Here is a 26,416-nt window from a genome sequence, read left to right on the forward strand (position 1 = left end):
TATTTATTACCAATGCAGTTTAATCAGGTCACTTACAGCCAATGCATAAAATAATGAATACAGAGTGCAGTCTTGGCATTTTATTGGGCACTGACTGCAATGCCAAGCTGTGCTTTGATCTCACCAAGTCCCCATAGAGTTGAGTGCCTCTGTCACCATCATCTTCTTTATTTTTTCCTGCCAAAACGTTGAGGTACTGCCAAACTCCAGAACTGCGGGGGCATGACTTCCCAGCCTCGCGACTGTATTCTCGTCTCATCACCGACTGCTCCTCGAGCCTCGCGACCAAACCTGTTCAGAAGCAGATAACATTAAATAAAGATAAACATTAAATAGGTAAAACCATAACATCACCTTACAATCTCAAACCTCTCAGCACTGGGCATACGACTACTGCAAGACCATTCACGTGGGCACACCCACACACACACATAGGAGCCAATTTCAAATCGACAGTGAGACAAATGCATAAGAATTTAGAGAAGAAGGAGGCAACTGGAGGAGCTGAAGAAAAACCTGGACAGACACATGTTTTCTTTCCCCTCCAATGTTTTCTTCTGCTCCTTCTGGATTTACTTCTTTGGCCAGGCCCACCCTTGGCCAAATAGTGAGTCCCCTGCATGTTGCCTATGGTGTATGCCCTAACATTTTCCGAAGCTGATTGGATTGATTCCATCATTAAGGTTTTGGCATAAGTTTTACTGCTGGATGCTCCTCCTGACACTAACCCTTTCTATTTATCCAGGTTTGGCACCGACACCAAGTTAGGCTGCGTTGCCCCTCTGGTGGCCAGATTGAAATCGATCTTATATGTACTCAAAATAAATAGGACTCACATCAATTTTTCTTCTAGATTTATACACAAGCAATAACAAGCAAACATTTAATAATTCATTAAGATAAACAGCCATCAAGTGTGAAAGCAATCAAGCTTAAAGAATAAACCGTCAGCAGAAATGAGGAAGGAATTATAGTGGTGAGAAAAAATTGGTAATACCTAACACACCTGTGATAAATATTTTGTAGATTGTCTTTATTTGTAAAATTACCTTTACACTTTCAATTTAATTTCATATTTAAGTCCATTTACTGGTCAGCTAGCCTGGGGGAATACAGGTGGCTGAGATGAAAGGACACAGGAATGGAGGCTGAGTTGTACCTAAACATGACTGGAAGGAACCAGGAGGGTCGGCCCTGCACTACAACATCCCATTGTTCGGAAGGTACATCAAGGATACTGCAGAATTAGCGTAAATTAGGCTAAAATGTCTCTGTTTCCTCCATATACAGGTGCCATGCTATATTTTTCTCCCTTCATTTGAATGCCATGCTGGACCAGATGCCATGCCTGACCACATCAAACTACAGAGTTGAGCCTACTCTGTAGGCTACGCCATCAAAAGCAGTTTATATTCCCACATCGTGCCACGCTGCCAGCACATGCCTGAACACTATGTGAATGTATTTGTCCTGCACATTTTCCTGCATTTTTCCATTTTTCCAAACCAATGCTGGCCGATATTTCATGCCATAAACTGGCCATCATCTCATTGTCTTGTTGTGTTGTGATAATACAAATATGCATATTTTTGAACTTCTTCAGCAAGTCTTTCCCCCAGTCTGTTCTCATGTTTACTTCTAACAAAGGGAAACACATTTCTGGAAATACGTAGTTATCAAACTGGCCAATCAGAGTCGTAGTGATCAATGTAGGGTCCGCATCGACGTGACTCACAACCATAATTTTGAGGAGGTGCGCCTCAGGTTACACCCTACCTACACCGTAGCCTGCACGGGCTGTGACAAAGGTATGGCGTTGGCTCAACGTGGAACTATAAATCATCCTAAAGACAGAGAGCCACCTGGTAGTCTAAGCACGATTAACTGATTATTGCCCAGGTTTTATTCAGCACAGATCAGACAGTTTTTCTTGGTGTTTTCTAGTAAAGCTGGTCGATCCGCTTGCCATTCGCACCAGAGAAGAACAGTGAGTGCTGATCTGTTTTATATGAGCTGGAGGTATACCAGGGGCTGAAATCCACAATAGGCTTTCTGCACAATATGGCATCAGTGTTTGACCATGGCGTTTACAAACAGATTGAGAACTTCAAAAATGTTCAGACAAGTGCTAAGCACAAAAAAGTAGCAGGATGCCATCCATATCCACTACCGATGACAACACTGAGCGAGTCCATACCATGATTCTGATGAACCAACAGGGATTTGGCTGCAAGAATCAGTACAAGAACTAAAAAGTCTGACTCCTTACCTTCAGGCAAAAACACTGCTTACCTGTTTGAACTTATAAACAAGATCTCAAGATGTCGGCCAACTAAAAGATACCAAGGATTAGCAAAATAGCAGTATGTGGTTGAGCTACAGAGCCCCAATGCTGCCTGCTTGTTATAAGAGATGCCACTTCAGTCTCCGGTTGAAGACGAACAACTGTCATACCTGATTAGGGCTGCTGATCAGCTCTGCATATTCAATCTCTGTTTGTTAGTCATTTGTACAAAAGTATGTTATACAATAATTATGAACTCTTACTAACCCGGCTCCATTTCTGTTTCTCTTGGTGTCACTGCTCTACAGCCAAGCTCTTTTCTGAGTCTTCCCAGATACTAGGAGCCTTGAAATCAATGGATGGAAAGATGATGTCTTAATGTTAACGCCCTGTCACACTAGATGACTTTTCCAGCAATTTTCACTCTACATTATTTTAGCAAGTCGGAGGCAGTCCTTGAAGGACACTTGTGTAGTTTGACGTAACCACTGACTCACTTGACCTCAAACAGCTTTGATGATGTTGTCTAGTCATACGGGTGGGCTCTGTGTGCATGAGAGCTGACAACCAGAAGCACAGGAAGGCAGCATCGAAAAATACGGAATATGGGCGTTTTGGACTTCACAAACAGAAAAGAAGCTCTCTGTCTGATGTCTCATGTTTTGAGTACCAAAACAGAATGAAAAAATGGAAAAGAAAATGAGCTGACATTGCTGCTAACTACCTGTTAACCCTTCTTACAGCACCGGCTCCATCTGTCAGAAAAAGCCATGAACGAGACAGTGCTAGAAAGTCAGCACTCCGTTGCTGAATCTGACATACCCACTGATAATCAGACGTGTAAATTGACACGGTCCGGCAATGTGATCAGTAACACCGGTCAGCAGGTATGACATACCCCACAATTCACAAGTCACATAAAGTGTCATCAGCACAAGACAACACTGTCAAATGCCCAGAGGGGGGTGGCTAGCATGTTGGTTGAGGTCTCCAGGACTGTGATGGTGCCTGACATTGTCTGCTGTAGCTGACCTGGGATCCCCCCAGAGGTTTCTTTTCCCCATTAATGCTGCTGAGAACAGTTTCTGCTTTCCTCTCCTCCACAATCAACTGGCCAGAGCTCAATAAGTAATGTTAATGGACAGACTTGGCAGGGCTCCATTTACGTTAATCATTCTGGAACTGCTTTATCTTCTGGCCTGCTGAAACAAACGTGTGCCTTTCTGTGTATTTATTTATTATGTAATTATTCATTTGTATTTTTTGTTTGTAATTATAATCTACCTGTAAACATACTTCAGCGTTCTGAGCGTGCATTCACCAAAGAGCATAATACAATAACAAACTGAATTGAATTACTAGCAGTCTTACCACATGTACTTCAGAAGAAGTCATCCACCTGAAACTCAACAGTACTTGGATAGGAGACCCTCTAGGAAAACCTTGGGTTGCTGCTTGGAAGAGGCATTGGTGATGCCAGCATGGTCTGAATGTGCATCCTAATGCCCCAGTGCAGTGATGGGGGCAATGTGCTGTAAAAATGGTGCCGTCCTTCGGATGAAACGTAAAACCAAGTTCCTGACTTCTCTGTGGTCATAAAAAAGATCCCTGGGCATCCTTTGTAAAGAGTAGGACGTATCCTGATATTCCACGGCCTAGTCATTCTGGCCCCTGTGGCAGACGGCTGAGACCCATGCCTGGCCGGGACACCTCTTTGACACTAGATCCAGGGGAGCAGCTGTGGGATCCACGCTACATCCCCCGGAACACTTGGTGGCAGCCCCTCTGGGTTGCATCGGGGGCCACTATCCTGGAACACCGGACATCATCCCTGTTGGGCTCTGTGGCCACCACTAGGGGGAGCTGCAAGACTTCCTGAGCCCGTGTGGGCGGTAACGCAGCCACACCCGGAAGTGCAGCCTAATTTAGGTTAATTGCCACCTGAAGCACATCCGGGTGGGCTATAAAGGGAGCCTGCGGCCACTACTCACAGCACCAGAGTCGGGAGGAGGAAGATAAAGCTGCCCTGGGAGGCGTGGAGGAAGACGAGTGTGTTGGCATTTTCGTTTGGTGTGTTTTAGGACTGTGTTGTGTCTATGGGTACGGGGAAGACGTAGCCCACAGACGAAGAAAAATAAAAAGTTTATTTTCATTTTCACCTGTACCTCCGGTGTCAGTCTGTGTCGGGTCGGTGCCAACCAAGCGCTTCTGCCACACCTCCTAATCATCCACTCTCTCTAGATGGCTATTTCTCTCACACCACTTCACCACCTAATAGCTAATGTGTGGTGAGAGGAAACGCACAAAATGGCTGCCATTGCGTTATCCGGTTGGGTGCTGCATATTAGTGGTGGTTGAAGTGGCTCCCCACTCACTGTGTAAAGTGCTTTGAGTAATGAAAAAAGCACCATATAAATGTAAAGAATTACCATTATTATTATTTTTAGTGAAAGTTCTATGATGAAGTCTGGGTGCCGTGTTTTATGTAGCAGGGCAAATGGAGATGCAGGTCAAAGCCAAATGCTTGGGGTGCCAACCAGGCAAAGACCCTGTTCAACTGGAGCAAAAAAAGGCAAGAAGTGAAATGAAAATTATGTGCCTCAGTACACCTTCTTAAAAAATAATAACTTCTAATTTAATAAAAAAAGAATAATAACTTAAAGAATGATAACTTCTAACAAGTGTTTCTGGCTTAGAACAGCACAGAAGCAAGGTCAACATCGGAATGAGACGCCGCCTTCCGTGAGCGTTCTCTTTTTATATTGGGCGGGCTGGAAAGGGGCGGGGCTTCCTTTGTTTCCATGCCCTCAAGGAGCGGTTTCTAGAGGCTGTGAGGGAAAAAAAGGAGACAAGACTGTTGCCCCCTCTTCCCAGGGTGGGACTACTTACTTTAAGCAAACCCAAAAGGTGACCTTCTGGCACGCATGTGTGACATTTAGTATTAATGGTAGCCCGATTAGCGCTTCTGATTTAGCTGGGCCTACTGCTTTTCTATTTGTGCAAACATATACCGTTCACATGATGATTATAAACTCTTACTGACCCCCTTTTGTGGTTTTCATTTCAGAATCCTGTCATGACGCCTGGTGCCACCGCTATACTGGCAAACTATTAGCCCTGCCCATGGGAAAGAGAGAGACACTTGGGGGGCATGGAATCCAAAGATGAAAGGATTCTGTTGCCTTCTCAGCACAATCTATACAAACAAAATTAAATTGTAATACCTTCTGTCTGTCTTTTGAAATTTTCAGCATTGCTTGATGCTATTCATCAATTTTGCATTTAAACCCGTAGATCAAATCATTTCTGTTTGTTTGTGCGCCAATCACACAAAAAATAGCAGAACTGCAATTTCCTGAAATTTTATGTGCAGGTCCGGCTTAAAACACACATGGCATTTCAAATATATCAGTGAAGATGGAGGTTGTAATGGGGAGGGCAACTCAATAACTGTGCATAGGAATGAAATATCCAAAAAAGCAGATCTCCTTAATATATTTTTGGTTTGTCCTGGACAACAATGAGATCAGAGCTAAACAAAATGCAGGTGTCTCCCCTTAGTGTCAGCAGACATCTCAGCAAAGTCAGACAATAGACTCACATCTTCCAAGTAGTGTCTTGACATTATTTTGCAATTTGAAAGTATTTGTATTGCATGCTCAGTAATATCTGGTAAAATGTATGGGCAGCTGTTTGTGGTAATAAAACACTTTACTGTGATTACAAAACTGCAGTCCTTGCTTCTGAATAATACTATGAGTTACTCTAATTTATTTTGCTGCGCTCCAAGTACGTGACACTCATTCTAAGAAAAAAGGTAGACAGTGGTTAAGACTTTGGACTTCAAATCCCGAGGTTGTGGGTCCAAATCCCACTACTGACACCATTATGTGACCACAAGCAAGTCACTTCACCTGGCTGTGCTCTAACTGGAAAAACAAAAGAAATGGAATTGATCAGAACTGAAATGTTGTATGTCACCTTAAATAAAGGCATCAGTCCAATAGTAAAAATAGAAAGTAATAAAAATAAGAGGCGGCACGGTGGCGCAGTGGGTAGCGCTGCTGCCTCGCAGTTGGGAGATCTGGGGACCTGGGTTCGCTTCCCGGGTCCTCCCTGCGTGGAGTTTGCATGTTCTCCCCGTGTCTACGTGGGTTTCCTCCGGGGGCTCCGGTTTCCTCCCACAGTCCAAAGACATGCAGGTTAGGTGGATTGGCAATTCCAAATTGGCCCTAGTGTGTGCTTGGTGTGTGGGTTTGTTTGTGTGTGTCCTGCGGTGGGTTGGCACCCTGCCCAGGATTGTTTCCTGCCTTGTGCCCTGTGTTGGCTGGGATTGGCTCCAGCAGACCCCCGTGACCCTGTGTTCGGATTCAGCGGGTTGGAAAATGGATGGATGGATGGATAAAAATAAGACTAGAACGAGATCTCACTAAACCTAACCTGCTCTTCAAGCCAAATTCTCAATTTTGACTCCTTTTACCTCAGGTCTCCTTTGTGTCTTAAGATATGTCTCCTAAGGAATTTTAGGAGAAACATCTGTGATGACGTTGATTCTTAAATGAAAAGTAAATGAGAATCTCTTTAAAGTCTCACGAGCCATCAAAGATCAACCATTGAGCAGTGAAGTCTTCATATAGGAAAAAGCCGGGTCGATCTTAGTGAATTTTTGTGTGCACATTACTGTGGCTTCAACATAAATTGTAGACTTTAAGACCTTTCAAAAGTTGCTGGGTTGTAAAATTAAACCCATGTTAGCACAACAAAATGCCAAAGCAATTCAACTGATGGTAATGACCTAACAGTAATGACCTAACAGTGTAGGTGACATTCCACCTCAGTGATTACAGTGGAAACGACAGTTTGTGATGTGATGTGGTGCGACAAAAATCAAGTTTGACAGGAACAAGCAAGCCATCATAAACAAGTGAGAAGACTTTGAATAAAAGGTTTTTGATAAAGTTTTGATAAGGAAACGAAACCCTAACCATCATCTAATCCTGTCACATCGATTACAAACAGGTCACAGCCTCTGAGGTCACAACCCAAGCCTAGAGACAAGAACTCAAAATGGTGGCGATCAAGGACCTAAAATGGTGCCCAGGACATTACAAAAACAAAAAAACACAGCAGCACCTAAACTATTAAGACTTTTTTAGCAATTAAAGACAGAAGCAGAATTCTCGACCTCACTCCCCCCCCAAGTTAAGTACAAGATAAAATAGCACATATTTCAATGAGCCAGTAGCAAAATGACAATGAGTTGGTAAGTGTGATTGGGGAAAAGGACATATGGTTGCCCCCGTGACCTGATCTCAGATAAGCGAATGAAAATGAATGAATGAATGATTTATTTTGTTGACCCCACATGCGACATGAGATTCATCTTGAAATGAAAACTGAAAAGAAAAATGAAAAGGGCCTGGAGACATGTGTTAGTCAAAGAAACAAACTGAGGTCAAATCCGTGGGAACAAACCAAAGGAGTCAAAAGAGGAAACCGAAAAATGAGAAATTTGTTCTCAGTAAACAAATAAATGTAGTAAATAAATAAATGGCTTTTAGTAAATTGCAATGGAAAGCTTTCATCTGTCAAACTCTCATAGGGAATAACCGTATGTAATTGATGCCCAACGTCGTGACCCTTGTGACCAACCCCTGGTGACCAGGACCTACAGAATGTCATGATGCAAGGTCACAAAATAGTGACGGAAAATGACAATAAAAAATGCCATCACAGAAAGACAGTAAAAAGCACTCAGCTTACTTTAAATGCAAAAACTAACATCCTATTCAATATTATTGGGTCCCAAACCCCCTTAAAGTGAATCAAGGTGCAACCAAATAAAAAACTGATTTTAACACCGTCAGAGCTGACAGCACAAACTCTAGCAAGTGCTGTGTTTTGATTTGTAAATCACTGGTTCGTTGTTCTTCTAACTACTCTTTCTTGGACATCTTGTAAAGAAAGCATTTTGAGCCACGTACTGTGTATGGAAGTGTGCCATAGGAATTAAAGACGATATTCAGCCATCAAGTGCCGTATTTACTGCATGAATACTTCAGACGCAGACTCCTGATTGAGAGCTTCTTCGATTAAAGGAGTTGCTTTCTGCAGTAATTCTGGAAAACGTTTCCCATCACAACTTTGAGCATGTGCTTCACCGGCAGTTCACCAATCAAAAAACAGCACTTGCTAAACCCCGCCCTCTCAATACTTAGGGTGAACATGACAGTTTTAATTTCAAGTCTTACGGTACTTTATGGTGCCTATGGTGCTGCTGAAATAATACTGTAAATGGAGAAGGCAATTAAATAAGAATCTAAAGAAACAAGCAAATGATATTTCATGACATTAATTAATTATATTGTTATTTATTGTCACATTTTACAATTTTATGTATGTATTGTCACACACGTGCGCATGGGAGCCAGACACAGGGACCAAAAGAAGGGAATTCCATGCCTGGCCTGGGGGTGGCGGGGTGCACCCAACCCTCTTATTTTGTTCCTACAGACCAGACACGGGAATTTCTGCCTGAGTACAAAGACGTCACTTCCACCTTAGCTCTGAGGACGACATCACTTCCTGTCCTGGCCCCAAGGACGACATCACTTCTTAAACCTCCTTATAAAACCCAACTTCCTTCCTTCATTGGGCAGCTCTGGTTTGGACTCTCTTCTGTACTCTATTGCGCTGAAAACTTTGGCTTTTGTAGCCAAGGTCAAGTACACGGGTGGTTGCCCCAAACCTTTGTTTTGTGTCGAGGCTCATCGTTTCACAGTATGCATTTATTTATTTATTTATTTACTTACTTTTACTTTCGCATACACAAATTCTACAGAAAGTATTGTAATCATCCAAAGATTCAATGTCAAGAGTTTTATGAATCTCGATGTTTTAAACCTCCCTGACTTTCTCGTATAAGAAGTATAGGGAAAGTATTGGAATCCTCCAAAAATTCCATTTCAAGATTTTGATGAATCTTGGTTGGAAAATGGATGGATGGATGGATTGACGTTTTAGACCTTTAAGTCTGAAAATACGATTTTTGGAATTATGTCTGTGTATCTGTCTCTTGAGTGTGTGTGTGTAGGCACAATAACTTGAGTACGCTTTCACTTAGGTCAACTAAATTTTACATGCAAGTTTTAGGTATAAAACATAGATTTCTATCAACTTTTGGGCTATTCTGCTAACCAGAAGTGGTACTTTACCTTTAATTCGTGCAGCTGCAGAGTCCAATTTTTTTCAACTTTACTTTTATAATAATTGTTCAATATATTATTAATTTGATTTGATTTGTTGTTGATGTCTCTTTAATGTATATAGTATAGAAATATAATCATTGTCTTGCAGTTTACTCCTCAAATATCCAACCCCATATGTCAGTATACAAGAAACTCTAGGGGAGACCACTCCCAATTTTAATTAATTTATTTATTTCTGAAGTACTCCTCCATAGCTGTCTAGCCAGTGAAACTGCATTTTGCAATTGTTTTTCTTCCAAAAGATTTTTTTTTGCAATAAGCACTAATACCTCAGTGTTCTAACTTTCACAAGGCCAGTGTGAACCCAGGGGGCGTCATTTCTAGTTGCACTTTTTGTCCAGGTCACCAAATGACAGAAGGCTGCCAATGTCCTTCAGCTAAGTTTCTTATTTTTTTCATTCATCAAACAGATTCATTACAAGTTAAAATTAAATAATTTATCTACAAGAATGAACAATATTGAATAGGCCCCCCTTCGTGCTGACCCGTTAAAAGCATGGAATCCTCAAGACCTCTGAAGGTGTCCTGTGGTATCTGCACCAAGCCGTTAGCAGCAGTTACTGTAAGTCCTTCAAGTTGCGTGGTGGGGCCTTTATGGATCAGACTTGCTTTTTTTTTTCTAACACATCTCACAGACGCTCAATCTCATTGAGATCTGGGAAATGTGAAGGCCAAGTCAACACCTTGAGCTCTTTGTCATGTTCATCAAGCCATTGTTGAACAATTTTTGCAGTGTGGCAGGTGTACTCACCTTTGCGGCTGAAATAAAAAAGAAGGACTTCGGCTGTAGCGCTGGGTCGCGTGAGCCAGTGATCGCAGGATGGCATTCAACAGTCGCTCATCTCCTTGCCAGCTGTGATCTTCGGGTTGCTGAAAGCCAAAAAGTGGGAGAATGTAACATCTGGGGTCCAAGGGTGGTAGTAAAACAAAGCAAATCTACAGTGCATCCAGAAAGTATTCACAGTGCATCACTTTTTCCACATTTTGTTATGTTAGCCTTATTCCAAAATGGATTAAATTAATTTTTTTCCTCAGAATTCTGTACACAACACCCCATAATGACAATGTGAAAAAAGTTTACTTGAGGTTTTTGCAAATTTATTAAAAATAAAAAAATTGAGAAAGCACATAAGTACATAAGTATTCACAGCCTTTGCCATGAAGCTCAAAATTGAGCTCAGGTGCATCCTGTTTCCCCTGATCATCCTTGAGATGTTTCTGCAGCTAAACTGGAGTCCGCCTGTGGTAAATTCAGTTGACTGGACATGATTTGGAAAGGCACACACCTGTCTATATGAGGTCCCACAGTTGACAATTCATGTCAGAGCACAAACCAAGCATGAAATCAAAGGAATTGTCTGTAGACCTCCGAGACAGGATTGTCTCGAGGCACAAATCTGGGGAAGGTTACAGAAAAATTTCTGCTGCGTTTGAAATTCCCAATGAGCACAGTGGCCTCCATCTCTTCCTAGAGCTGGCCGGCCATCTAAACTGAGTGATTGAGGGAGAAGGGCCTTAGTCAGGGAGGTGACCAAGAATCCGATGGTCACTCTGTCAGAGCTCCAGAGGTCCTCTGTGGAGAGAGGTGAACCTTCCAGAAGGACAACTATCTCTGCAGCAATCCACCAATCAGGCCTGTATGGTAGAGTGGCCAGACGGAAGCCACTCCTTAGTGAAAGGCACATGGCAGCCCGCCTGGAGTTTGCCAAAAGGCACCTGAAGGACTCTCAGACCATGAGAAAGAAAATTCTCTGGTCTGATGAGACAAAGATTAAACTCTTTGGTGTGAATGCCAGGCGTCACGTTTCGAGGAAACCAGGCACTGCTCACCACCAGGGCAATACAATCCCTACAGTGAAGCACGGTGGTGGCAGCATCATGCTGTGGGGATGTTTTTCAGTGGCAGGGACTGGGAGACTAGTCAGGATAAAGGGAAAGATGACTGCAGCAATGTACAGAGACATCCTGGATGAAAACCTGCTTCAGAGCGCTCTTGACCTCAGACTGGGGCGACGGTTCATCTTTCAGCAGGACAACGACCCTAAGCACACAGCCAAGATATCAAAGGAGTGGCTTCAGGACAACTCTGTGAATGTCCTTGAGTGGCCCAGCCAGAGCCCAGACTTGAATCCGATTGAACATCTCTGGAGAGATCTTAAAATGGCTGTGCACCGATGCTTCCCATCCAACCTGATGGAGCTTGAGAGGTGCTGCAAAGAGGAATGGGCAAAACTGGCCAAGGATAGGTGTGCCAAGCTTGTGGCATCATATTCAACAAGACAAGACAAGACAAGAAAAAGTGATGCGCTGTGAATACTTTCTGGATGCACTGTATTTATTCATTGAAGATCATTTTCATGCACTTCACTTTCGAACACTGTTTGCTTTTGTGTGTTTTTTATTAAAAGCAATGGACGCACATTTGCACTAACTCCTTGCTGTCTGTGTGTGCCCTCATTTGCCCGACTCATCGACAGTTCCGGGTTCAAGAGGCTCCTGGAAGCAACCAAGGAGCGTGAAACCAATCCGGACCATCAAAAAAATACCCCCATGAAAGCTGGTGCTCCAGCAACGAACCCTAACCAATAGTTTCATAGTCGAAACTGAGGAGCAAGAAAGGTGCAAAAAAAGTATGTTGTCATGTCTAAAAAAGATTTTTATGCTCATGGCAATGTGGAAGCTGCAATCAAATTCAGCAGCCACTGGAGGCAAACAACAAACAGTAGCATGTATCAAACTAATATCGGTTAAGTCCATTACTCTTTGTGCTGGTAATGTTAACGTTTACCCTCTCGATATTCAGTACCGTGGATTAAGCTGATTCATTTAAAGTAAATTCTTTTAATGAACAAACTAAAGTGGTGTACGTTGCCATTTTGGACTGAATTCGGACAAATCCAAACTTGAGAGACCAGGTCTGAGTTTGTGATATAGTTATATCTGAATCTGGGACACATTTTCCGAGTCAGAGGTTGGTAATTGCGAGTTCTGAGTTTTAGCCAAATGCAGCATTAAGCTCAAATCGGCGTGCCATAAAATACAGGAAAAGTGATCTCCTCGTGTCCAACAAAAGCAAGCGGTGGCAGGCATCATTTTAAATACTACTGTAGTCCAGTTAACATGTCCCACATGACCAAAAGGGTAAGGTTTGGACAACTGTCCATATATTCTAATTCTCAAGATTATTTCTTTCAACCGGTTCCAATGAGGCATTATCGCCTTAACATATATGAGTGATCCTCTGAGAGATGCCATTGGGAGTCGTGTACTCCTAGTAGGGCCAATCATGGCGGCAAGGTCAGAGGTGACATCCTGACTATGAATGACTCAACCACTAACCAAGGGTCCGTCCAAAGTGGTGGAACTTCCTACTGTCTCTCGTCATCCTGCAAACGGCTATTTGAGGATCGCACACCCTCACTACCACCCATATCAACAACTCCTTTGTGCAGGCCCTTCCTTTGTTCTTCTTCTTCTTCTGTACCAGCCTTACTTCTCTCCTGCTTTAAACCTCAATCCTTCATAACAAGTTGTTCCCTTCATTGCTTACATTTTTCATTCCTGTGTCTTCTTTTCTCTACCAACAAAGACATCACTACCATACATTCACGCTGAGAAAACCAGTACTTGAAGTGAGCCGATATACAGTACAACCCCCAGCAATCATATAAGAAGCCTTCACATCATAGTACTGGTTGTTATATTCCACTTCCACTACTGCAGAAAACAACCCCAAAATTAAAATGTTCAGTACATTGCACCATCTAAATATGCAGCCTCCAAGATGTGTTACAACTTTGTCTGGCTATGGCTAGATCAAAAAAACTTAAATCTTGAATAAACAACTAATGAAAAACACAAAAAGTAATGCCCAAGTGACCGATACAAATATATGAAAATCGTAAACAACATCAACAAATACTCCCAAAATTCAGGTTATTCTTACTGATTACCCATTTGAATTGAAAAGAATGTAGTTTAGTCTAAAATCGTGTTTTGCAGTTACCATCAACAAAAGCCGAGGCCAGTCACTAAGAAAAGCAAGAACTGAAAAAATATCAAGAATACTTTAGTCAAGTTTAATCGTATGTAGCATATTCAAGAGTGTGGAGCTCCAGCGAACTAATTAACTACAATTATTGTGTAGAAAAAAGTACTGAGTTAGTTGCATAGTAATTCTGACACATGTGATCAACCAACGGCACTATAACTGAGGCCCACTGTCTTTGGAAAGCATAAAAATAAAACCACCAAACGGTGTTCACTTACAATGCGGCTTTCAGATCTTATCTCCTTGTCCTTATGAGTTTTCCTCTGCGTACCCCGGTTCTCCTCCCATATCCACACAGCCTTGTGAGTGAGTGGGGCCTGCAATGGACCAGTGTCATTTATGGGATTGTACCCTGTCTTCCATCACCCCCAAATTCGATGACGTGGGTTTTGAAAGTTAGGTTTGGGGGGGTTGTGAATAAGTAATGTAGCAGTAGATGCTCGTGTCCACCTCTCGAACCCTCAGGTACCACTCTGATGACCAGGTGAATGTATAATAATAATAACTTTTTATTCTGTTATTATAAAGTGCACAAAGCACTCTCCTCCACACACTCATTAAACACAATACTCTCTACTAACAATACTCCTCCTCTCCCAGACACGTCGCCACCCTACCTCCCAGCTCAGCTCAATGTCTGGGCTTACCCAGAGTCCTTTTATAGCCCCTGACCCGGAAGTGGCTCCAAGCCAAACCCACAAGTCCGTTTTCCTTCCGGGTCAGGGCAAAGTCCTTTTCTTCATCCCGGGAACACATCGCTTCTTCCAGTCACGTGACTGGGATGCACTCCCGGGTTATAGGGCAGAAAAGAGTCCATGAGGCCCTTTGCAGCGACTCCTGGCAGCCCCCAAGGTATCCAGCAGGGCTGTGTATAAAAACTACAGAGTCCATGAGGCCCTGCTGGAACTCGGGGCACCAATATGCTGTCCGGAGGGCTCCTCCTAGCGGCCTGGGGGTGAGGGCCGGACTGGAAAGCCGGAAATCCTCCACAGTAAGAGACCGAAACATCTGAATGGTGCAGTGGTAGCTTTGCTACCTCGGAGTAAGGAGACCAGGATTCACATCAGGAATGTGTGGAGTTTGCATGTTATCCCCATGTCAACATGGGTTTTATCCCACTGTCCAAAGACATTCAGATTAGGTGGATTGGTGACGCCAAATTGGTGTGAGTGACTGTGTTGCCTTGTGCACTGTGTTAGATGGAATAAGCTTCAGCAACCCCCTGGGACCCTGCTCTGGATTAAACAGATTAGAAAATGATATGACATTTGGCTTCTGTGACGCACTTTCTTAACACTAAAGTGATTCTTCAGAGTGATGTCATAGAGGAATCATTTTTGGATCCTAGAAGAATCGTCCCTATGAAGGTTCCAGAATGAAATGACTTCTTCAGATCCATGACAGGTTCCATGAATAACAATAATTACCGTATATACCCACAGATACGTTCCCCCGTGGATAAGTCGGGACTTGCTTTTACAGTATAATTTCTGGTATTTTATAATGTCGGTCGTATAAGTCGAATGCAGAAAACTCTCGCTATTGGTACAAGAAATTGTGATATGCTAACACCCACCCGAGAGAGTAACCATGGAGCACACTGTGTGGGTGCGGGAGTGTGCAATATCAGCGCGTGCTCCTAACCTCTCTCTCCATTGTGCCTACGTGACCACACGGTAATACCCAAACTATTCTGAAGTGATGTTTGTACTGTTTTCTGTTTTTTGTATCTCACACTCTCATACACCTTTATCATAAGAGCATCCCTTATCTACGATGGAGCATTCGATCAGAAGAAAATATGAAGCTGGTTTTAAGTTAAACGTCGTTTTTAATAGCGAAAGAAATTGGTGACTGCGCTGCTGCAACAAAATTCGATGCGTCTGAGACACTGGTGCGAGATTGGAGGAAATGAAAAAAAATGAAGTGTCGCATTTTTGAACGGGTGTACAAGTCGGGGTCTGATTTTATGATTGATTTTTCAGGTTTCAAGACCCGACTTATATGTGAGTATATACGGTAGTCGATATCCCAATAGCTTTGCCACATATTAGGGATCTTTTCAAAGAGTGCAGAAAAAAACTTCATGTGCAAAGAATTCTCAGAATGAAAAGGTTCTTTATCAGGCAATGAGGAACCACACCACCCAGTAAAGCACCATTTTAATAACCATTTGAGTGTGGACTGTTGAACTTATCAAAATTCAGATCAACTGTGGCCTGCTCATAAGAATGAAAAATCAAAAAAAGAGATCTCCTTAATATGTTTTTTGGATTCTCCTAGACAAGTATGAGACTAGAAAGAATAAAAGACATTTTCTTTTGTCTCACACTTCTCAGAATGTTCTCCTGAGTAAAAACTCCCCGGTATCCTCACAGTGTCTAGTGAGTTTCAGCAGAGAGCTCAGCAAAGTCACACAGTGGGTTCACATTTTCCAAGTACCCATAAGTATGAAAAATCAAAAAAGAGATCTTTTTAATATTTCTTTGGTTTCTCCTAGACAAAAATGAGATCAGAAAGAAATAAAATGGAGACATTTTCTTTGCTCTCATGCTTCTCAGATTTTTCTCCTGAGAAATGAAATGCTGGCACCCTGCCCGGGGTTTGTTCCTGCCTTTGTGCCCTGTGTTGGCTGGGATTGGCTCCTGCAGACCCCCATGACCCTGTGTTAGGATATAGCGGGTTGGATAATGGATGGATGGATGGATGGATGGATGGATGGAGAAGAAATACCCAGGTATCCTCACCAGGGTCTCCTCATGAGTTTCAGCACAAATCTCAACAAAGTCACACAATGGGCTCACATTTTCAATGTAGCATCTTTTTTAACAAATTGAAAATATTTGCATTGCATGCTCAGTAATATCTGGTGAAATGTATGGACAGTTGTTTGTGGTAACAAAACACTTTAATATGATTACAAAACTGTAGTCCTTGCTTCTGAATAATACTATCAGTTGCTCTAGTTTATATGGCTGTGCTCCACTTAGCTCATAGTCACTCACAGTAAGAAAAGGCAGACAATGGTTAAGACTTTAGACTTCAAACCCTGAGGTTGTGGGTTCAAATCCCACTACTGACACCACTGTGAGACCACAAGCAAGTCACTTCATCTGCCTGTGCTCCAAATGGCAAAACAAAAAAATATAACCGATTGCATCTGAAATGTTGTGTAAAAAAGGCTCCTGTGCCTTTAAGGCGCTGAAGCATGATCACGTGAAAACCGTGGCGTGTGCAGGGTGCATGCGCGTTTTGTGAGATGTACCTCGTGAAAGCCGGAACTACTGGAGCCGCCGGAGAAAGTTTAAGTTTGTGCGTTGTTGACCAAATGTAAGTGCTTATGTACATAATTAGTAGTTAGGTTAATATTTTACGTTTCCACATTGAACTTGTAATTGCAAACACCTTGCGTTGAAAGTGTGAAGCTATAGTGCCACTTATTGGACATTTGTGTATAGCATAGTGAGATAACATGTATATGTACTAAATATCTTATTTTGTTGTTTGCCTGTTAGAACCACACATATACCTACTCACCTACCTGTACAGTTGTTCTACTTCATGTGAAATTTTGGCATCTCAACATTAAAGCGATTTCCTGAAATGGTTGGATTAGTTCCTGTGTTCTAACCGACACACCACAGCGACTACAGCGTATTGCAAGTCTGCCTTTCTTCACAACATGTTGTATGTCGCCTTAAATAAGGCATCAGTCCGATAATAATAAAAAATATGAAGTCTTGCAAGAGATGAAAATGAGACCAGAAAGGGATCTCACATGCTCTTCAAACCAAATTCTCAATTTTGTCTCCTTGTTACCTCACGTCTCCTTATTGTCTGAAGCTATGTCTCGTAAGGAATTTTAGGAGAAACATCTGCGATGACGTTAATTCTTAAATGAAACGTAAGCGAGAATCTGATGATCCGTCAAAGATCAACCTTTGAGCAGTAAAGTTTTCCTATAGGTGGCAGTATGTCCTGGAATTGAATGTTTTATATTATTGGAACAGCGACTGAGATCATTACTATTCAATGGCAGTGATGCCCATGGTCTTATTTAGGTTATCTAATGTGTCTCCCAGTAAGATTTTATGCAGAATCTGTCTCACCAGATTTTATTGTGTGTGCTGAGTATGAGTTCATATTTTGATGTATTTGCCATTGTAGATGGAAAGTCACAACTGAGGTATAGTGGGAAAGCTGGGAGTAATAATAATATTAATACCGTAATAATGGTGCATTGGCTGATATGTGTAACATATGAATAAAGTATGAGTGAGATCATGAGGAGACACATTATGACCATTTGTTCAATATGAAATTATAACCGCATCTTTCTAACTAATTGATGTCATTTTATCAACATATGCAGTTGTGTCATTTTTTTTTACCCTGCTCAATCCAAACCAGGCTCTTGGGGGAGTCCTGGAGGGCATGAAGTAAGCACAAATCCTGGACTGGGCAGCAGTCCATTGCAAGGCAAGCACACACCAAACACACACTTGGGCCAATTTAGTGTCTCCAATCCGCCTAATCGCATTGCATTTCTTTGGACTGTGGGAGGAAACCCGGAGCCCCTGGAAGAAACCCACGCAAACACGGAAAGGACATGCAAAATTCAGTATAGAAGGGAAACGGGCATACCTGATGAGATGGGGAAAAATACACTTCTTGGACGGGAGGCCAGAGCGACGATACATTGGCCAGCAGAGCGGAGAAATAACTTTGTGTCCAGCTGGCAAGAGATAAGGAACGGACCAATGGAAGCTGAGATTCAGGAGAGGATCCAACAACATACGCAAGGTGGCAGTGGTCGTCATATGGGAATCCAGTCCCCTACACCACGCAGGGAGGACATGGGACACGAACATTGTGTGTTCTTACTGGAAGGCATCAGTGCCACCCCAATAAATACAGTGCCTTTCATAAAGTTTCCAGACCCCTGCACTAAAATTGTCTAAATTCATTTCTTTCCTCCTCAAGCAACACTCGCTTACCCAGTATATCAAAGCGAAAACCAAATTTATTAAAAATAAAAAAAATGAAATATCACATTGATACCAGTATTCAGACACTTTGGCTGTGACACTTGAAAGATGGCTGAGGTGTTTCCCATTTTGTGATCATCACTGAGATGTTTCCACACCTCGTTTGGAGTTGGTCAATTCCATTGAGCGCACATAATTTGGAAAGACACACACCTTCTCAGCTGGCAATGTGTATCTGAGGGAAAACCAAGCCATGAGGTTGAAGGAATTGCTTGCAAAGACAGGATTGTGTCGAAGCTCAGCTCAGGGGAAGGTGACAATTATTTCTTGTAGCACAGATGATTCTTAAGAGCACATGGGCCTCCATAATTCTTTAATTAAAGACGTTTGGAACAACTACACCTCACAGCAGGCCATCAGGCCACACTCAGCAATCGAGGGTAAAGGGCTATGATCAGAGAGGTGACTAAGAACCCAATGGTCAAAGTGGCTGAACTCCAGAGAGCACGTGTGGAGATGGCAAAAACTTCCAGAAAGCCAACCCCACCAATCTGGGCTTCAAGGCAGGGAGGCCAGTTCCTCAGTAAAAGACACCTGAAAGCCCGCTTGGAGTTTGCTAAAGGGGCAACTGAGGGTCTCTCAGACTGTGAGAAGATTCAAGATTCCCTGGTCTGATGAAACCAAGATTAGCATTGTGTCTGGAGAAAACCGGGCACCACTCATTACCTGCACTGTACAATACCATTTTGATAGCAATATCAGGAACTGGGAGACTACTCAGGGTCGATGGAAAGCTGAATGGAGTAAAATACAGAGATAATCTTAATGAAAAACCTGCTCTAGAGACTCCTGGACCTCAGACTGGGCCGAAGGTTCAAGGAACTCTCAGCACAAAGCAAAGTGTCTTAGGGACAACTCCTGGAATTTCCTTGGGTGGTCCAACCAGAACTCAGACTCAACGTAGTCAATCGTCTTTGAGGAGACCTGACACTAACTGTCCAACGACCATATCGGCCCATCTAGACAGAGCATGAGGAGGATCTGCAGTGCAGAATGGCAGAAAATCCTCAAACCAAGATGTCTGAAGCTTGCTTGACACAGAAGACCCAAGAAGACTCCAAGCTGGAATGGCTGCCAACGTACTACAGCAATGTGTGTCGATGGGATATTCCAGCTTTTCAATTTCTAAAATCCTGTTTTCGCTTTGTCATTTTGAGGCATTGAGTGTTGCTTGATGAGGGAAAAAAATGAAACGATTTTAGCACAAGGCTATAGCACAACAAAATGTGACAGAAGCTTCTGAATCCACTGCAAATGCACACAAGCCTGACTTGCGAAAAAAAATGTTTCCCAGTTTACTCTAACAGTAAAGTAGCTGTTACGACATCTTGTTTTAGGGATTCACAACTGGGTTTTGGATATTCTATCTTGAACATCTCATTCACTCGCTTCAAATATTGGAAGTCCAGCAATCCTGTGAAGGCATGCAAAGCAGAACTCAGCCAGCTGTCACCACGGCCAGCTCGGATAACAGCTTGCAATTTGGACTAACTGGTTCATTAAGATCTTTTATGGAGCCGACAGACACAGTTTGCCAAGTCAGAAAAGATCATCTGCTTTGTAAAACAGTTGGAATTCAGAAATGACTCCACAGAACCGTCCTATTATTTGTGAAAGTGAATGCCGACTGCACTACACACGACCTATTAGAAGCGGCAGGGGGCTACAACAGCAGAAAACTGTGGCAGTGACTCCACAGTTTTTATATAAAATAGCGGGAAGTGCATCTTTGTGTTCATGCAGTGTAAACAGCATCGTTATACTCGGTTCACAGCTGAAAGGAAAATTACATCTTCAGTAAAGGAGACCCCAATACAACAGCACACAATCTTACGTTTAGAAGCGTCATAATGGCTATGGCTGCATACAAACTCAAAAACTGATTCACTGCAAGAACGTAACTGGACTATGAAAGAAAAATTGACTGGGGCGGCACGGTGGCAGCCCTGTAACCAAGAGACTGGTGTTCACATTTCAGCTGAACTGGCCTTGTAACACAAAGAAACCACAGTGGAGAGGGCAGAGCAGACTCTTTGTTCTTAGGAGACTGTGGGTAGTGACATCCTTTATATGTCATACAAATCTGTGACGACCAGTGTGGTGGCCTGGGGCTGTAATGTCACTTCAAGAGAGGCCTGCAGAGTCAAGAAACTGATCAAGATGGCAGGCTCAGTTATGGGACCCACTCTGCACCCCCTGGACGTCAAAGCTAAAGGGGGGAATTAAAGCAAAACTGAGTGTCACGATAAACAATGCTGCACATCCTCTCTCTGACATACCAACACTGAGACTTTCAGACAAACAACTAATTCAGCAGAAGTGCATCAAGAAACGTGATACACCTTTATAGTGCCTCACTAGGACTGGGACTCTTCTTTTATCTGCAGACAAGTCAAAAGTTTTCTTTCTTTTAGTAATTCTTGTATTTGATGGGGAGTGTTGTTGTTTGTGATCATTTTTATGTATGTATGTATGTATTCCTCTCTATCTATCTATCTATCTATCTATCTATCTATCTATCTATCTATCTATCTATCTATCTATCTATCTATCTATCTATCTATCTATCTATCTATCTATCTATTATATAGTGCCTTTTTCATCTATCTGTCAATCTATCTATTATATAGTGCCTTTTACATCTATCTGTCAATCTATCTATTATATAGTACCTTTTACTTCTTTCTATTATATAGTGCCTTTTACTTCTATCTATCTATCTATCTATCTATCTATCTATCTATCTATCTATCTATCTATCTATCTATCTATCTATCTATCTATTATATAGTGCCTTTTTCATCTATCTGTCAATCTATCTATTATATAGTGCCTTTTACATCTATCTGTCAATCTATCTATTATATAGTACCTTTTACTTCTTTCTATTATATAGTGCCTTTTACTTCTATCTATCTATCTATCTATCTATCTATCTATCTATCTATCTATCTATCTATCTATCTATCTATTATATAGTGCCTTTTTCATCTATCTGTCAATCTATCTATTATATAGTGCCTTTTACATCTATCTGTCAATCTATCTATTATATAGTACCTTTTACTTCTTTCTATTATATAGTGCCTTTTACTTCTATCTATCTATCTATCTATCTATCTATCTATCTATCTATCTATCTATCTATCTATCTATCTATCTATCCACCCAATTGGGAATATTTTGTTAGGATAGGCAAAACAAGTCATTCTGAAAATGAGAAGAACCACGGAAGAAAACTTCATGGTGACTGATGTAATGCCAGTGTTTACAGTACTTGTAAAGAGGAGGTTGAAACTTGAACTTTTGTATTACAGGCTGATTAACAAGTACAGTATGGTGCACTGCATAAGTGGATGGGCTGGCGGTGAACAGATGAATTGGTGTTAAAAATATGGGGGGAAACTTCATTATTCTCTCTATATAATAGGATGATACTGTATTTGTTAACCACTGAATTGTTGTATTTCTGAATTATTCATGTAATCGCTCACATTTATGTGACGAATAGGAAGTGATTATGGAATTATACGTAATTTAATCTAATCTAATACACATTTGTCTGAAATTTATGTATGGAGTGCAAGATGCATGCTGTAGTGATGTTGGAGGGAGAAATGAGTGATTGTGATGTACAAATACCATAGGACAGTGGTTCTCAAACTGTGGGGCACGCCCCCGTAACAAAGAAGGGGGCGCAAATGTTGCCATATGTGGCGTAATGTCGCTAATCGTAGGGAAAATTTTAACTTGTAGCGGTGTATCGGAGGCCAAAAATATAGGAATAAATTTTATTACGGTTTCAAAAAAACGTTAGGGGGGCGCGATTAAAACTGTCATGAAAACTCAGGCCGCAAACACTTAAAAGATTGAGAAACGCTGCCATAGGATATGTGGGTGGATCATGATGTGGGAGGAGTGTGGGAGTTTGTCTGTTTGTTTGTTTGTTTGTTTGTTTGTTTGTTTGTTTGTTTGTTTGTTTGTTTGTTTGTTTGTTTGAAAGAAAGAAAGAAAGAAAGAAAGAAAGAAAGAAAGAAAGAAAGAAAGAAAGAAAGAAAGAAGCACCTTAATATTGGGAATGTGTAGTGTCTGTTAATAATATACATTAAATGTTTTTGTGTTTTTCCTGGATAATTAATTAAATATTATTTTTTAACATCTGTGTATCTAACTAACGACAAATTTTCCCACAAATAATATTTTAAAGTTTAAAAACATATTCATTTTAAGTAAAATCAGTCCAAGGTAGTCAGATAATGGCAATATACCCTAGAAATGATTTCTGGGAGTAATGCTGTTAATTAAAGCCATGAAGTCCATTCATAGTGTTTCTACATAAATTAGACTTCTTATTGTGAAGAGACTTAATTCAGTTGTACTAGAAATGGGCGTATAAAGCCTTAAACCTGTTCATTTCAGGTAAGGCCAGTTTAAGTTAGCAATATAATAGCAACAAACCCCAAGAGTCTTTTTTTTGAGTGCAGTAGACTACTGATGTCACTTACTTCACAGTGACAATGACGTATCCTAGGCAACAGTCCATATACGCACCATAAGCCACAGTCATTTGTGTTGTATGGCAGACAGATATGTGAGTGGACAGTTAAAGCACTAGAATAAGAGAACATACCATCAACACTCATCGACTTCTGTTTCAAATGCTTCAGTTGTTAATTTTTTTTTTCAATAAAGTCTGCATCATTTGTTAACTTGATTTATTTAGTTCACAATAATTTCCATTCATAACACTGAAGCAATTACTTTTTCAGTTAGGGCAATTTAGGACTGCAATTAGTCAGAGACTCTGGTGAATTATTCATGGCTTCTGTATCTCCATTAAGTTACAGCTGTCTATCAATTTATGTGTCTTACAATTAGTGTTGAGCAAGAGCCAGATTGAAAAATGTACAGCCACCCACACAAAAGAACAGGACGCTGCCACCAGAGCGTGTGACAGCATCACAGTGCATCCCATAATACTGGTGGGTTATTAATGAGATCTAATTCTGCATTTACAAATTGGAGGTGACAGCTGAATAATATTCCTGGAACTCAGTATTTGTGTTTAAGATAGATAGATAGATAGATAGATAGATAGATAGATAGATAGATAGATAGATAGATAGATAGATAGATAGATAGATAGATAGATAGATAGATAGATAGATAGATAGATAGATAGATAGATAGATAGATAGATAGATAGATAGATAGATAGCTGCGGTGGATTGGCAACCTGCCCGGGATTGGTTCCTGCCTTGTGCCCTGTGTTGGCTGGGATTGGCGCCAGCAGACCCCCGTGACCCTGTGTTCGGATTCAGCAGGTTAGAAAATGGATAGATAGATAGATAGATAGATAGATAGATAGATAGATAGATAGATAGATAGATAGATAGATAGATAGATAGATAGATAGATAGATAGATAGCTGCGGTGGGTTGGCACCCTGCCCGGGATTGGTTCCTGCCTTGTGCCCTGTGTTGGCTGGGGTTGGCTCCAGCAGACCCCCGTGACCCTGTGTTCGGATTCAGCGGGTTGGAAAATGGATAGATAGATAGATAGATAGATAGATAGATAGATAGATAGATAGATAGATAGATAGATAGATAGATAGATAGATAGATAGATAGATAGATAGATAGATAGATAGATAGATAGATAGATAGATAGATAGATCTTCTCATCTGTCTGTCTTTATTTTATTTATGGACTCTCGTGTCAGCATAAGCCTTGATCCATCAGCTCAGCTTCACCTCTTTATTTATTTCTCCTGCCATCCCACTGCCTTCACCATCTGTGTGTGTTTTTCCCCAATGCAATCATTCATCCCAGTACTCAAAGACATCTCCTCAGTGACTCATTCCCAGGTTTTTTTAATTCCAGTAACTTCAATAAATAAAGCCCTCAGAAATATAGCAGTGAGACTCGTGCGGCAGGACATAACAGGGTGATGTATCCGTTGTGTATCAACTGAGATGTTAGGAATTCGCTTTGAGAGAGTACATGAATCATAACGCTGTGTATGATCAAATCGGTCGGAACTGTCACAAGTGTCCCCCTGCACTCCCCGTCTCCCTCCGGTTACATCAGTGTGTATATGAAGCACATAGATGCACACGGTGTGATGGATGTTGAATCTTTTGTACCGTCTGCACAAGCATAAATGTGCTTTGCTCTTGAGGTACTTCATCTTTACACATTTAATTCATTTAAAAGTACAATGGAATAAGATAAAAAAGATAACCGCAAAGGAGTCAGGACAGAAGTAATACATACATGCAGAAATATGTTCAAACATTTATGTACAAATACTGTAAAATGTATTTAAGCCCACACTGCCTGCTAAGGCTTTGGCCCCCCAGACCCTAAGGTTGTGGTTTCAGTTCCCAGTACTGACACTGTGTGACCACAATCAAGCCTGCCTGTGCTTCAATGGAAGGGGTGGGGGGGGGGGCAAAAGAAATGCATCTGCAATATTGCAATTCTGCTTTTATAAGCAATAATAAAAGAAAATAGAATAAAAAAACTGTTACGGCAATGAGACAGCCGGACTTAAAAGATTCCTTTTAAAAGAAGTTAAAGTTGTAGATGCCTGAAAGCTGAAATGTAAGGCATTATACTAAACGCTGGGTCACTCATAATGTAAGGCTTGGAGAAAGGGACAGAAAGAAGGCAGAGACTCAAATGAACGCAGAGGATGTGACGGCTTCTATAGCTGAAGGCAACTGTGGAGAGACGTAAGGGCTGAATGATGAAGAGACTTGAAAAGAAGCAAAAGCATCTTAAACTGAATCAGTCAAATGAGTCGATGGAGTCGATGTTTCAGTTCAGGAGTGGAATGTTCTCAGGGTCAATCATGGGAGAGGAACCTGACAGTGGCATTCTGTACGTTGTGCAGTCCCCTAAGTCCTAAGTGCCACTCAGAAGAGTGCTACAGCAGTCCACACGGGATGTGATAAGCATGAATGAGAGTCTCGGCCATACTGTTACATCAGAAACCTACCGTGCGTGAACATGTTGTGTTAGTACTTGAGCAAGTAAGAGTGCGGATTACTAAGATGACCCCAAGATTTCCTCACTTCTGCACAGAAGGATGTGATAAAACCAGAAACACACTAATTTCAGTCTTCCTTAAGAAGCACCTCAGGTTTATCACCATTTAGCTTTACAAAGTGAGATGTCACCCATTTCATTTAGATAGCATAGGTGGTAATGTATGGAAGGACTTTGTATGAACAAAGACGTGTGTATTGTCATTTTTTTGGGTTCTTTGACACATTTATGATTCTGAATTGCGAAAGAGCCGCTTCTAATTTGGAGGTGGACTGTAATGTCTGTCTCTCTGCCACTTTGACATGAGTTCAAGTCTGATGGCTAAGAACATCAGAGACACGATCACCACGGAGGTGAGGCAGCTCCACCATCGAGGCGATTTTGACATGCATGCACTACTCAATGACTAAAAGAGAAAAGGAAATGTCTCACCAGCAGGTCTGCCACATTGCCCTCCGAGTCCAGTGGGTAGCTTTCTTTGGACTCCACACCCTCCTCGAGACCTGCGCCCAATCTTGTCCATGCCACCAGCAAGGCCAGTGCAGTGAGGAACACTCGGCTTTCCATCTGGATTTTGGCGGGGGGTGGTCTCGCTTGGCTCCGTCGTGTCCACTCTGTGTCCCGCGACTGTACGTGTGCTGCTCTCTTCACACTCATCCTTGGATTTTTTTTTGGCTTTTATACCTTCAGATAGTTCCTGACAGCTCATTTA

At 41.7% G+C, this 26,416-nt stretch overlaps 1 protein-coding gene across 1 annotated transcript; it reads right to left on the reverse strand.

The window, feature by feature from the left end:
- On the reverse strand, positions 1-26,416 carry npffl (neuropeptide FF-amide peptide precursor like). The gene is made up of 3 exons (XM_051925108.1): positions 26,137-26,416; positions 10,304-10,422; positions 1-291 (listed from the first exon to the last, which is right to left on the reverse strand). Exons 1-3 carry the CDS (start codon positions 26,359-26,361, stop codon positions 168-170), a joined length of 468 nt encoding a protein of 155 aa, XP_051781068.1. The 5' UTR covers positions 26,362-26,416; the 3' UTR covers positions 1-167.

Source organism: Erpetoichthys calabaricus, chromosome 3, assembly GCF_900747795.2.
Source record: "Erpetoichthys calabaricus chromosome 3, fErpCal1.3, whole genome shotgun sequence".
Taxonomy (NCBI): Eukaryota; Metazoa; Chordata; class Cladistia; order Polypteriformes; family Polypteridae; genus Erpetoichthys; species Erpetoichthys calabaricus.